This window comes from Microtus oregoni, unplaced genomic scaffold (assembly GCF_018167655.1).
Source record: "Microtus oregoni isolate MIOR12 unplaced genomic scaffold, Mior012 000016F_ref0000370, whole genome shotgun sequence".
Taxonomy (NCBI): domain Eukaryota; kingdom Metazoa; phylum Chordata; class Mammalia; order Rodentia; family Cricetidae; genus Microtus; species Microtus oregoni.
In genome coordinates this window covers 34346302-34358760 of record NW_024543075.1, presented here as the reverse complement: position 1 = coordinate 34358760, position 12459 = coordinate 34346302, and the positions used below count along the sequence as shown (strand labels likewise).

Sequence of the window (12459 nt, the reverse complement as noted above, 5' to 3'; positions counted from 1 at the left end):
AGTCACTGCGGCCAGCAAGGCCACGGTGGGATTCTTGCTCAAGCCCTCTACCAGGGTCTTTGGAACTAGTCCAAGACCTCCACGTGCAGACAAACCCACCCCCTTCACAGTGAAACACACACAAAGGCACAAAAGACAACCTTAAGGTCCAGAGCACAAGTGTAACCATCAGACAATAGTAGCCTACTTTTCCCCAAATCAAGAGCATGAGTGTTTGGGTTGAGATGGGTTTAGTCCAGTGCAGCCAGCTATGGAAGCAGTCTGGATTAACACTGGGATCTATTGTGAGGCAAGGGGGTGGGTGAGAGGTTGGGAGATTTGCATGGAACCCCTGTATCTAAAGAAGAGCAGGTGAGCTTCAGGCTTGTGGATTTAAAGCAAATTTCAAAGAGTCTCTAGCCTTGTTATTTTTAATTCCTATGTCAGCTTTAAGTAACTTCCAGGTTAGACAAAGTCAGGCATGGATCTGTTAAGATAAACTTCCAGGAATAAATATTCTAGCCCAAGATGAAACACACCACACGGAAACATTTTTTTTTTAATTTTTAAAACATTCTGTGTGCATGGGTGTGTTGCCTGTATGCTCATCTGCACACCTAGTGAGTGTGGTGGTCTTGGCAGCCAGAAGAGGGTGTTGGATCTCCTGGAAATGGAGTTACAGATGACTGTAAACTACCATGTGGGTGCTGGGAATTAAGCCTAGGTCTTCTGGAGCTGGTGCTCTTAACCACTGAGCCATCTCCAGCCTCCAAGAATGAAGTTTTCAAAGGTAGCATTGCTCAGATGTGGAATTCCTAGAGGAAAGGGAGCTACCAAGAACCAGGCTCTTGATTTAATACTGCTCTCGCCATAACACATCACTACTGGGGAGGAAAAATAGACGGACTCCACGCAAGAAATAAGAAGGGAGTGAAGGAGAGACTTCAGTTCCAATCGCTTCATCTGTCCTGCCTGAAGCAAGTAGGAACAGCTTGCTTGCTTTCTCTTTCTTCTTTTGTGGTGTGCGTGTGCGTGCGTGCATGCGTGCACGGGCGTGTGTGTGTGTGTGTGTGTGTGTGTGTGTGTGTGTGTAACAGCATACGTGTAGAGGTTCTTTCTGCATACCATGGGTCATGAGGTTGGCAGATTCGCACAGCATACACTTCTACTCACTAAGCCACCCCACCTGCTCCTACTCTGTGGTCGCTGACTCTGCCTGGCTTCTGAAGTTCATATAACATGGCCAATGGCAGTTATTTCCAGATGAAAACTGATCCCTAGATTATGAGTTCTACTGGAAATGAGCCCTTACTGATCATCACATTGTTGTGAATTTTGTGATTGCTGCACTTAACCCCACAACATCTCTCTGGAGTTAGGACTCCTACACCCATTTTACAGGCAAAGAGACCAAGACTAGAGACATCATTAACTTGTTCAATTTGACAGAAGAAGTAGCAGTGCAAGGGCTTGGCCTTCGATGCTCTGATTCCCAAGTCTGTCTTATTTCCAGCTTGCTGATGGCTATGCTAGAGCATATCTGAGGACAGGATCTGGCATTAAAGACCTGCCATGGTCAGTCTCCACAGATGAGAGAGGGGCTCTGACTCACAGCCCGGTGATGGGAATTCTCTACTATCCAGCCTCAATCTGTGACCAAGTCTCAATGCTTAGCTATGCATGACTCAAAGGGTCCTGAAGTCAGTTGGAATATTTGTTTCCAGCTCTTGATCTTGGTAAATCCTGAGTCTGAGACCTTGAGTGAGTTGGTTTTTTGCCCGCTTTTTCTTCTGCTTTAATTCCTGCTCTATCCACTTGGTTGAGCTACTAGGAGATCAGTTTCATGGAGGGCTGTGAGCATTCTACAGTAACAACATCTGGTTCAAAGTCATTGTGCTACCTAAGGGTAGACAGTCAGGTTGTCTGTCTTCCTTTGTTTGCTTATCTGGTCCACTTCACGATCCTTCTGTCTCACCTCTGCTGTTTCTTGTCCATCTGTTCTTTCACCAGGATGAAAGTTCTTCTCACCTCACCCATCACCCAACACTGGGACAAGGAGACCCACAGGGTCATCATGGTCAGATCAGGGAAGGCCGTGCCAACAGTTTCCATGCTATCTGTTGTGCTGGCCTTCTAGCTGCAACTTTGTCCTCCAGACCAAAGTCTGGAGTTTGAAATCTGGCCACATTTTTTAAAAATTGAAATAAATCTGGTGTAGTTTCCTGGATGAGTTTGCCATCATGGCACCTCGACAGTCTTTGAAGGTGGAGGCACCAGCAACCTTCTCACCTCCAACAAGACATGTCAAAATCCTCCATCAATGGAGGCAGGCACAGGAAACTCAGCAGTGGGCTGGGAACAAATATCCAGAATGTTCCACAGTCACTTGTTCTCACTCTTGTGTAAAAATGTCAGGATCACCCCCTGGAGGAAGGGAGGTTTGGGTAAACCTGTCAAAGAATTACTACATTTCCCAGGGTCCTTGAGTCACTTACCTCAACTTCCTTCTCAGTGAGTGGAGGGGCACTGTGAAGAAGAAAAAATGCACAAGTGAACCTTATCCAACCTATTCAATGACGCAGAAGGGGACTTTGAATGACCAACAAGCCACGCACACCAGAAGAGGAGCGAGCAGAGCTTGTGAGAGGAAGAGGATGCAGAATCCTCTTCGTCTCCCGTCATCTGTGAGACACTGACCTTCACAGAGGTGGTATGGAAAACATTAGATGCTGAGGTCAGCCCTTCAGGACAACCATTATGAACCTTCTACATCCCAGCTTGCTCATATGTTAAATCAGAATAACAACCTCTATGTTTGCACATGCACACATATGTATGCATGATCATGTATGTAGCGTGTGTGTGTGTGTGTGTGTGTGTGCAGTGCAGTATTTCACATACACCAGTTCTGTACTCTTGGAACCAACAATATATATTAAAAACTTTGAAAAAAATTGTGTTTATAGTGAATTTATTCAGACTTTGTTTGGCCATATTCTTTAAGCAACACAGAAAAGCATCTATTTATATAGAACTTATACTGTATTGGTTATCATAAATCATGTAGAGGTCATTTAAAGTACAGGAGAGTTGTATAGACTATCTGTAAGTACTGTGCCATTTTATACAAGGTCTTGTACATTTGGAGTTTGGTTTCTGTGTTGTGCGTGTATGTGTGCGTCCTGGAACCAATGCCCACTTCAGATTAGCCATATATGACATCTTGGCTATTATTACTGTTCACCCGCAGGCTGTGAGGAATCAGAACACACACATGCTTTTGTCACTGACTGTGTCTGTGACATGTGTCTGTGGGGTGAACTGTAGCTTTTGAGGGATTTCTACCCCTCAAAAGACTGCTCCTTCCTTCTAGACTCTGAGGAGTGTGACAAACAACTATTTGGTTCAGAACTACAAGACAAGAAAGGGGTTGGAAGAGCTCATTGCAGCAAGACCACCAAAGCTTGGGATCAGGGTGTGAGTGAGTACCAGCTGCCATAGAGGCAGCCCGAGAGGTTCCTGCACAGTTTCCACAGCCTGCCCCTGTCAGCAGACTCCTTATCTGCACACCCACTCCATGTGGCTTCCAGTGTAATGTTTAGCAACTAAAGTTGGCCCCATTGGAAGCCCCGATAACGTAAATACCACACAGGCGCTTTCCTGTGCTGGGCAGGGAGACCGGGAGGGGTCCAACTCGCCTCAGAGGACTTGGCGAGCAAGCAGGCCATCAATAAACTTCTCAGGAAACACAGCTTTCCTCCCTTGGATGGGTACGGAGGGACCCCGAGAGCAAGGGTAGGGACCAGCCATCTCTGCAAAGGGCTGGTCCTCACCTTTGACACGGGACATCGAGAGCCTTCCTGTCAGGATGAGACAGCAAGACCCTGTGGTCATCAAGCTGCCAGGAAACAGAGCATGGGGACAAACAACAGCAAAGATGTCTGATGCTTGCAGTGTTTGTCACAGCCCCACCCCACAGGCCCTGTCCTCCGAGGGTCAACACACTCTCTTGCTGTTGTGTAGAGCAGGCAGAAACTGTCTGGGGGTTTAGCAAAGAGCTCAGCGTGCTTCTGACAGCTGGGTTCACTTGGGTATTACATGAAATTTACATCTTTCCATAATTAATTCAGCAAGCTTGGTTTTCTATTTTGGTGGCACATTCTGCCTTGGGCTACAGAACACATCAACATATATACGGTAAGGAACAGGGTGGTGCAATGTAGGCCAAGTGGTCACACGGCACAGCTCAAGACTTGCATAGGCAGCGAGGAGGTGGACCAATGGAGCAATCGAGTGTCTTCTCAGGTAGTCCTGTGTGTTGATATGCCTGTTTCAAGCCTTTGCCCATTTTTGGGACACTCTTTATCTAAATTTAATTGGATTACAAGAATTCTTGATAGAGTCTATAAACTTTATAGAGTCTATAAAGAGTACTTTACCAGGTAGATTTTTTTCCATTCTTTGTGCTGTCTTTCACCTTCTAGACAGTATTGACAGCACAGGCTTTATTATTTTTATTTTTATTATTATTATTATTATTATTATTATTATTATTATTATTATTGTGACATACTGTTCACCTATTCTTTTTAAATCTTCTGCTTGTGCTTTCCCTGTCTTATCTAAAGTCATGGGCTAGCCTAAGCTCATAGCTCATGAGCCTTGCTTCCTGCAGTTCCTAAGCTTTCCACAGTATTATCCTTAACATTTAGGTCTGCGGTCCATTTTGAGCTGGGTGTTTGTGGATTACGGTAGCTCCACTCTTTGGCATGTGATTTGCCAGCTGTCTCACCGCCATTTCTTAAAACTGCTCCTTTTTCCTGAAGGTTATTCACCAAGTCTCTGCATGTGTGGCCTCTTCTTGTGTCCTGGATTCCCTTCTATCCTATCATAAAGGTCTTCCTTGGCTCTCCCCAGTGCCTTGCTCTTGTGCCATTCTTTCTATTGCCCCATCTCATGGTCTTCCTAGCAACTTCCTTATCTCAAATCCCTACGCCGTACTTTCCCATCCAATTCTCAAGGATGTGTCCCGTGCTAACACTGTCCCAAGTCCCTGCCCACAGATGGCCTCACTTAGCGCACCCTGCTAGCGGCAGAACACTATGATTCCTGCGAGGGTGATGGGCTAAGACTCAGGAAGACATCTGGGGCTTTCTACTTAGTTCTTTGTGTGATTTTGAACGTTGTACATCTCTCCATACATAGTACGTCCCACAGGTAAATGGTTTATCTGGATTGAACCGTGTGTCCCCTGCCCCAAAGCCCACCACTCACAGCTCTGGTGACCCTTACATCCTCAAAGGTTCTTGCCTGTGAATTCCATATACTCTTGGAGTTGGAAATGCCAACCTGGCCCATGCTCGTACTTGGTGTTTGGTTGTATCAGCCCTGCCTGGACCACTGGACTGGATTCCTTCTGGGATAAGAACCAAGACTGATACTCCTTTGTGTTCCACCCAGGCTCTAACATGGGTGCCACCTGAAAGGTCTTCAAAAGCTGAGGTTGTGATTTTACCTTCCGGTGAGCGTCTTGTGCACCCTCAGTTTGCGTAGCAGTATGTCAGAAATGCTGGGCATCACGTCCAGACCACTCTTCGACTCTTCTTCCTCAGCTGCTGGGGCGAGTTCAGAAGAGACCCCTGGAAAATGAAAGTGCTTCCTTTAGGATGCCTGTTTGAAATCAAGCTAGTGCTACTGGCAGCTGGCTTCAGGGCCCAGGAAGACTGGCAGCTGCCATGTAAGCACTTGCCACCGGCTAGAGCCCTTCTAATTGTCTGACTTTACCCTCACAGTGACCCGAAGAGCTGCTTCTCAACCATCCCTTCTTTTTTTTTATTTTATTGAGCTCTACACTTTTCTCTGTTCCCCTCCCTGCCTCCCCTCTCCCTTTTAGCCCTCTCCCCTGGTCCCCATGCTCCCAATTTACTCAGGAGATCTTGTCTTTTTCTACTTCCCATATAGATTAGATCCATGTATGTCTCTCTTAGGGTTCTCATTGTTGTCTAGGTTCTCTGGGATTGTGATTTGTAGGCTGGTTTTCTTTGCTTTATGTCTGAAAATCACTTATGAGTGAGTACATAAGATATTTGTCTTTCTGGGTCTGGACTGTCTCACTCAATATAATGTTTTCTAGCTCCATCCATTTGCCTGCAAATTTCAAGAAGTCATTATTTTTTCTTTTGTGTAGTATTCCATTGTGGAAATGTAGCACATTTTTCTTATCCATTCTTCGGTCGAAGAACATTTAGGTTGTTTTCAGGTTCTGGCTATGACGAACAATGCTGCTATGAACATAGTTGAGCACGTGTCCTGTGGCACGTCAGTCATCCCTTCTTACAGGTGGATAATATCAGGCTCAATACAGTTGGTAACTTGTCCGAGATTACAGGCATAGTGAACAGCACAGCCTGACTGCAAACCAACGTCTACCTCTCCCCAGTTGCTTCTTCCCATAACTCTCCACTGTGACAAGTAGGATTGTAGTCAGTGTTTAGTGTTGGTTTCTGGCAACTGGAAACTGGTTGGCTCTTTGGTTATGGTGTTTGGGAAAAACCTCTCTATTTGGCAGGCTCTTCAGGGGATATCTTGACTGATAATTTTTTTTCCCCGAATAATTTCAAAAGCACTATCATCTAGCTCCTACCTAGAAGTCAATATCTGGTTTGCCACTAGATAGTAACAGAAGCGGGTATTTTCCAGGATAAGGCTAAGGTCGTCAGCCCTGTCACAGATATGAAAACTACGGATGTCTGCTAGTCAACAGAGTCAACAAACAGTCTTTGCTGCCTTCTGAAATGATGCAGGATTGTATCCGGGAAACAGAGAAAGCAAACCATAAATCTCTCTTCTGCTTGAACAGCTCTTGTACCTCAGCAAACCAGCCCTTTCCTGGATCTGTCCCCTATTTCCCCATCGCTCTCTAGGGAATCCCATATGCATGGTCTCCAGGCACCATCTCTTGTCTATACATCTGCTGTGTTGCTGTCTGAGAGACCCGGATGTTCTCCAGCAAGGTCAACACAGGACAATGGCCAACACCCTTGGCATTAACCTTCACATCCACACAAGACAGACTGGCTGTGATCTACTGTGTACCCACAGCACGTTCAGAGTGAAGTCAAAGCCTCGGGTCTCTTTCATCTGTGCCGGTTCAGGATCCCTATCCTGTACAGTGAGCATTCTGGGTTTACAGGCAGCAATCTACTCCTGTTTTTTCCTGTCTTCCAGGCCTAGCAGTGTTCCAAACTTGTTTGTCCATTTTTCAGAATTGCAGGTCAGGCTAGAGATCAGGACTGAAAGCAGAGTTGTAGCAGTAATTAAATGGAGTTAAGGCTGGGATTCCTATCATTAAGGGAGACCAAGCAGGGAGGGGAGAAGCAGACTTAGGTTCCCATTAAATAAGTTTTAAACAGTTTGCTCCTTTCAATAAGGAAATGCCTATTACTTCAGTTACTCAAATGAAGGCTACAGGGCCATCTTTTGGGGACAGAACAGACAGCAGTGCATTCTGGGTAAAACATTAGACTAGATGTTCCTGTAGCTCTCAGTCAATGCTCGGGCTTTCTGCTGGCATTTATTGCTCACTGACAGTTCCACGTGTCAGGTGGCAAAGCTGCCACTGTGGTCTTATGTATGTTTTCACGCACTTCCACCATGCACAGTGGAGAACCAGGCAGGCAGGGCGCACCTGAAAGTGTGGGTAGCTAAAAGATCAACTCTAACGTCACGTGAAGAACACACTCGAGGTGTCCCTCTAAAGAAGGCCTTTAAGTTGAGGAAGAAGAAAAGTAAAGAAGATGGAAAGGGGTAAAGAAATTAATTCGGACTTCCAGCTCCTGTAAAAAAAAAAAAAAAGCAGTCCCATAACTGGATACCAGAATTAAACACTGTCTTCCTGAATGTAACCAAATTAACAACCATACACACAAACAAACAAAAAACCATCTCTACATGCAACAATGTTCAAATACAGGGAAAGGCAGTGCTAAAAAAAAATGGCTAAAAACAAGAATTTCCTAGAAATGAATGTGGTGCCCTCACCTTTGACGCTCTTCTGATGGAGTGAGTGAGTGGCAGGAGACATGGAAAGCTCCTAACGAAGCTACCCATGCCTATAGGTCCTACTTCTAGAAAACAGCAGAGTGGCCAAAGTCTGGGGATTTTGTCTGTCTTTCCCTCCCTTTGCTGGGCAGAAGAGCGAATGACTCCTGGAAAGGGTTGGGTCAAGTATAGACACCTGCTTAAACTCTTGCTATAATTCTGTTCTAAATTGGGTTCCAAATCCCACCAATCCCCAGCAGTGGTAGCAGAAATATCCCAATTGGACACAATAAACTCAAGTTTTGAACTCTGAAGCAGAAAGCCAGTCCTACAAAAGCCGCCACTCACAGCTTTGTCTGCGCTTCTCTTTCCTTCCCACCCGAGCAGCACAGACGCACACACGAGCACCCAGTGTGCTACTAAACTCCTGAGGAAAAGGAGGACAGAGAGCCGAGCAGAGGCGCGAGGCAGGGAATGAAATTAACCTGCCACACACATAAAGAGGAGAGGGGAAACCCAGGTAGAAATGACCAGATCAGAAAGAATTGAAATGAAAATCAATGACATGGCAACCAGACAAAAATACTAGGGTTAAAAAAAGAGGAAGGAAAGACGGAAGGTAGAAGGGAAGGAAGAATGGAAACACACAGGAGGCAGATGTCAGGATGGACACAGAGATGCAAGAAACACAGAAAAACGCAAAACTGCATTTCTGTGCAAAAATACATACTGTAAATGTGTAACTCTAGGAGGAATTAGAATCTGAAGAAAACATCAAAATAAAAAACCAGAACATGACAAGAAGATCAAACAATTCCTATTTAAGGAAACAAAAAGGCCAAGCGCAGAATGAATAAGAAATTGAAAATAGAACTAGTCAGTATATTGAAAAATGAGGAAATATATATGATTTTACTTGAGTTAGTATGGCGGTTAAGAGGGATTGACTATAAAGGATAGACGGAAGGAGGTGGATCCTAAGTTGAGCCCTACTGACCATTTCAATAAGCTATTCAAAGACATAATGGGAAAAAATTGTCCTCAGTGAAGCGGAGATGAACTTGGAGATTGAGTATACATGTGATGTTTTGTTTTTAAGTCATGTCTATAAAGAAATGCTACTGCTGTTATTCTTAACAGAAAAAGACACCTACAGGGACCATGAGGGCCAAGGGACACCGGAAACCAGCTAGCGTTGGACGTCTCTACAGCACTGAACATGGCGGGATGACAACGGTGCACAGGAGGGAGTTAACCAAGACTTTTATAGCTATGCAGCTTATTGCTAAATAAGACAGCATTGTCAAATGTGCTACAACTGGGGACACAGAACACCTCTGGTGCTTCCCAGAGAGACCACTAGATGATGAACAACAGCTAAACAAAACATAAATCAAAATAAAATGCTTAGGAATGGTCAGCCACAAGGAAGGAACTAGTGGTAAGCGTGAAACCCTTTTAATCAAGTCCACAGCTGGACAGCTGGACCACTGTAAAAACTGGTTGCAGAGTAGAATGTAAATCTTATAACCTGGACGACATACAAAGAAGAATTCAACATTTAGACAGGCAGAGACAGGAAAGCAGGAAGATACTGCAGACAAAGAAAATGCTTAACGAGATGTTCTGCTCTTTTTGCTTTTCTGGTGTTCCACTTCTGAGGTCTTTTTAATCTGGGAAAGACTGCCTCTCCCAGCCTATCTAGTTCCAGGGAATCCTCTCCTCTGAGTGTCCCTTTGACATCTAAACCAATCCAGCCAGTCTAGGACTTATATTCCCAACCATCTGCTTTCTCCATCTCTCATACACCAAGTCAATATTCATCCTCGCCCTACCTCACCATGCATCCAACACTCAGATACCTCTCTCCTTTCCAGACTCCGCTAAGATTACTCCGACAATCTGATCCTAAGCTTGCTCAGGGTACCAACTCTGCTTAGCCCACCCCTTACCATGAAAATCCCAGTAAAGGAGCAAGATCACTTCTTGTCCACCTTCTACCTCCAGACTGACCCTGGTCCTTTCCCTTTTGACCCTGGTGGTGCTGTTCCTCCTATGCTAGGGAATCCATGTTATAAACTTCTCTCCTGACAATTATTTCTGGGTCTGCGTGTCTTGCCATATGTGACCCAAACTATGCTGGGTAAAGAATTTAGAACAGTTATTATTCAAAACCAAAGCATTAATGCCAGAAAAATCCACCACAACTCTAAACCCTTAATGTATGTATTTCCTAATACATTGTCAAAACTAATTTCTTCTCTTTGGAGGAAGTAATTACAGAGATTCAGCAAGTTGCACAGTTTCACTTCACTTTAACTCAAATTCAATTAAATTGTAATATTTTTATTTTGAAAGGTACCTCTAGTATACTCTCTCCCCTTCCTCCCTACCCCTTCTGTATTTGTGGAAAATGGCCTTTTGGTGCAACAAGGTAATTTTTTCTCTCTTCTATCTTCCAAGGCTAAAGCCACTGGTTAGAATGAATTTTTTTGCATCTGTCTTCTCAGGAAGGTATCTTCCTTGTGTGAGACATCAGACTGGCTCAACCTCGGGGTATGCAGAAGGACCATCCAGACATCTGGCCACCCCTCAGATAGCATCAAATGTTAAAGTTGTGTTGTGATATATTATAATGACTCTGTCTACCCTTGAATTTCCTAAGCTTGCTCAGGGTACCGACTCTACTTAGCCCACCCCTTACCATGAAAATCCCAGTAAAGGAGCAAGATCACTTCTTGTCCACCTTCTACCTCCAGACTGACCCTGGTCCTTTCCCTTTTGACCCTGGTGGTGCTGTTCACCACCAGGTCAATTCATTCATGAGTTATTTCCCTAATTGTTGAATAATTACTATGTCCCAGGCAAGGAGGGCTTGGAGCTAAAGACAGAGTCCTTACTGAGCAAAACCATCATACAGCTGTCCCTCTTATTGCTTAAGAGGATGGAGATTAATTAGAGGAGAATTCAAAATGGCGGCTCAGTGGGCAAAGAAGAGAAGAAACCCTCCATAAAGAGGGGAACGTGTGTTCTCAGCTGAGAGATGGAGGACAGAGGAGCTGCAGAAGGAAAGGCCAAAGTGGACAGCTGGAGAGAGGGCTCTAGACAATGCTCAGGAGGTGAGAGGCACTAACCACAGAGCCTTGAGGGCCCTCGAGGGTCCAGTGCTCATCCTGCAAGCAGAGTGAGGCCTCCACATCAGAAGTGTGCTTCAGAGACTCTGGATGTGGTGTGGGCTGTCAAGGAGTTGAGAATGTGGACTGAAGGTCCCACTAGGAGATACCTGAAACACTACTGGCTGCTGGGACAAGGCCATCTCCTTGATGGTATGGTCTGAGCCCCCACTTTTGTATCATACCCCCAGACAACAGCCAAGGAGTGGCCCATAGCAGCCTCTTAGCTTTGTCTTGGAATAATGACCAAAGAGCAATGCATTGTGTAGAATGTTTCCTGAGAAGGGAACAGGTTGAATAGTTGGGAAGGTTGGATTTATTAGGAAAAGGAATCCTCAGAAACTGAAAGAGCTAAGCTTCTGAAAACCCCAGAATGCTCTGATAAGGACCTATCTTGTCTCCCAAGAACGGCCAACAAGCCTCATTAGAGATTCAAGTCGAGCCTGGAAATATTCTCTGAACCAGAGCTCAGAGTGTTCCTAATTCTTTTGTTCTGGGTAGAGGGTGGGAAGGGGTCTGAAGATGGCAGCTGCCCAACACTGTCCTGTCCCACGTGGTTGACAAGATAGAGTTCCATGAGCCAGCAACAGTCATCACAATAAATGTCAGGTTCTAACTGAACCAAAGACTAGGATCCACAGAACAGGACATCTGTGTAGTGAAAGCTGCAGGGGCCATAATTATCCCTACTGCAGAGGCAGGCAAACTGAAGTGCCAAAAGAATAGGAAAGCCACCCAAAGCACAGCACCAGCAAATGAAGGAACCAAAACTTCTAGTCACCCACACCCTAGGCCTGAGAGAACACAGAAGGAGGTGTTCATTTACTGAACACCCACTGGGGTTAATTTTGTTTTCCTTTTAAAATGTTTTGTACATGTGTACATGAATGTGTGTGTACATGCATGTGTGTGTGTGTGTGCATGAATGACAGGGGATAGGTACCCACACTTACACAGCAAGCACTTTGCCCACTGAACCAACTCTCCAGCATAGTTTTCTTTTTAAAACTGGGCGCTTACAACAGTCAAATTCACTACCTATTCATAAAACTCAGTGATTGACCATCAATATTAGATAGTGAGATTTTGCTACAGGCTGCGTATATCTAGATTAACATAATTTGTGGGAAAGTTTGACTAGACACACACAACTCACACACATGCAAGTGTGAACCTTTTAGTTTACCCGTTTTACTTACAGGATGACTTTTCCTAGAAAATAAGCATTCCTATAATATATAAGAGAACATCCGTTAACCATTGTTTA

At 44.8% G+C, this 12459-nt stretch overlaps 1 protein-coding gene across 3 annotated transcripts in view; it reads right to left on the bottom strand.

The window, feature by feature from the left end:
- The window catches only part of Irag1 (inositol 1,4,5-triphosphate receptor associated 1), an 81737-nt gene that overhangs the window by 28950 nt on the left and 40328 nt on the right, over window positions 1–12459 (bottom strand). For all 3 annotated transcript variants that reach the window (XR_005975790.1, XM_041666963.1, XM_041666964.1), the window contains 2 exons: window positions 5495–5618; window positions 2475–2505 (listed from right to left, as the gene is read on the bottom strand). Coding sequence is in view for 2 of the 3 variants with exons in the window: in XM_041666963.1 (XP_041522897.1) it covers window positions 2475–2505; window positions 5495–5618 (155 nt within the window). In the remaining variant the exon portion in view is untranslated. The remainder of the gene's footprint in view (window positions 1–2474; window positions 2506–5494; window positions 5619–12459) is intronic.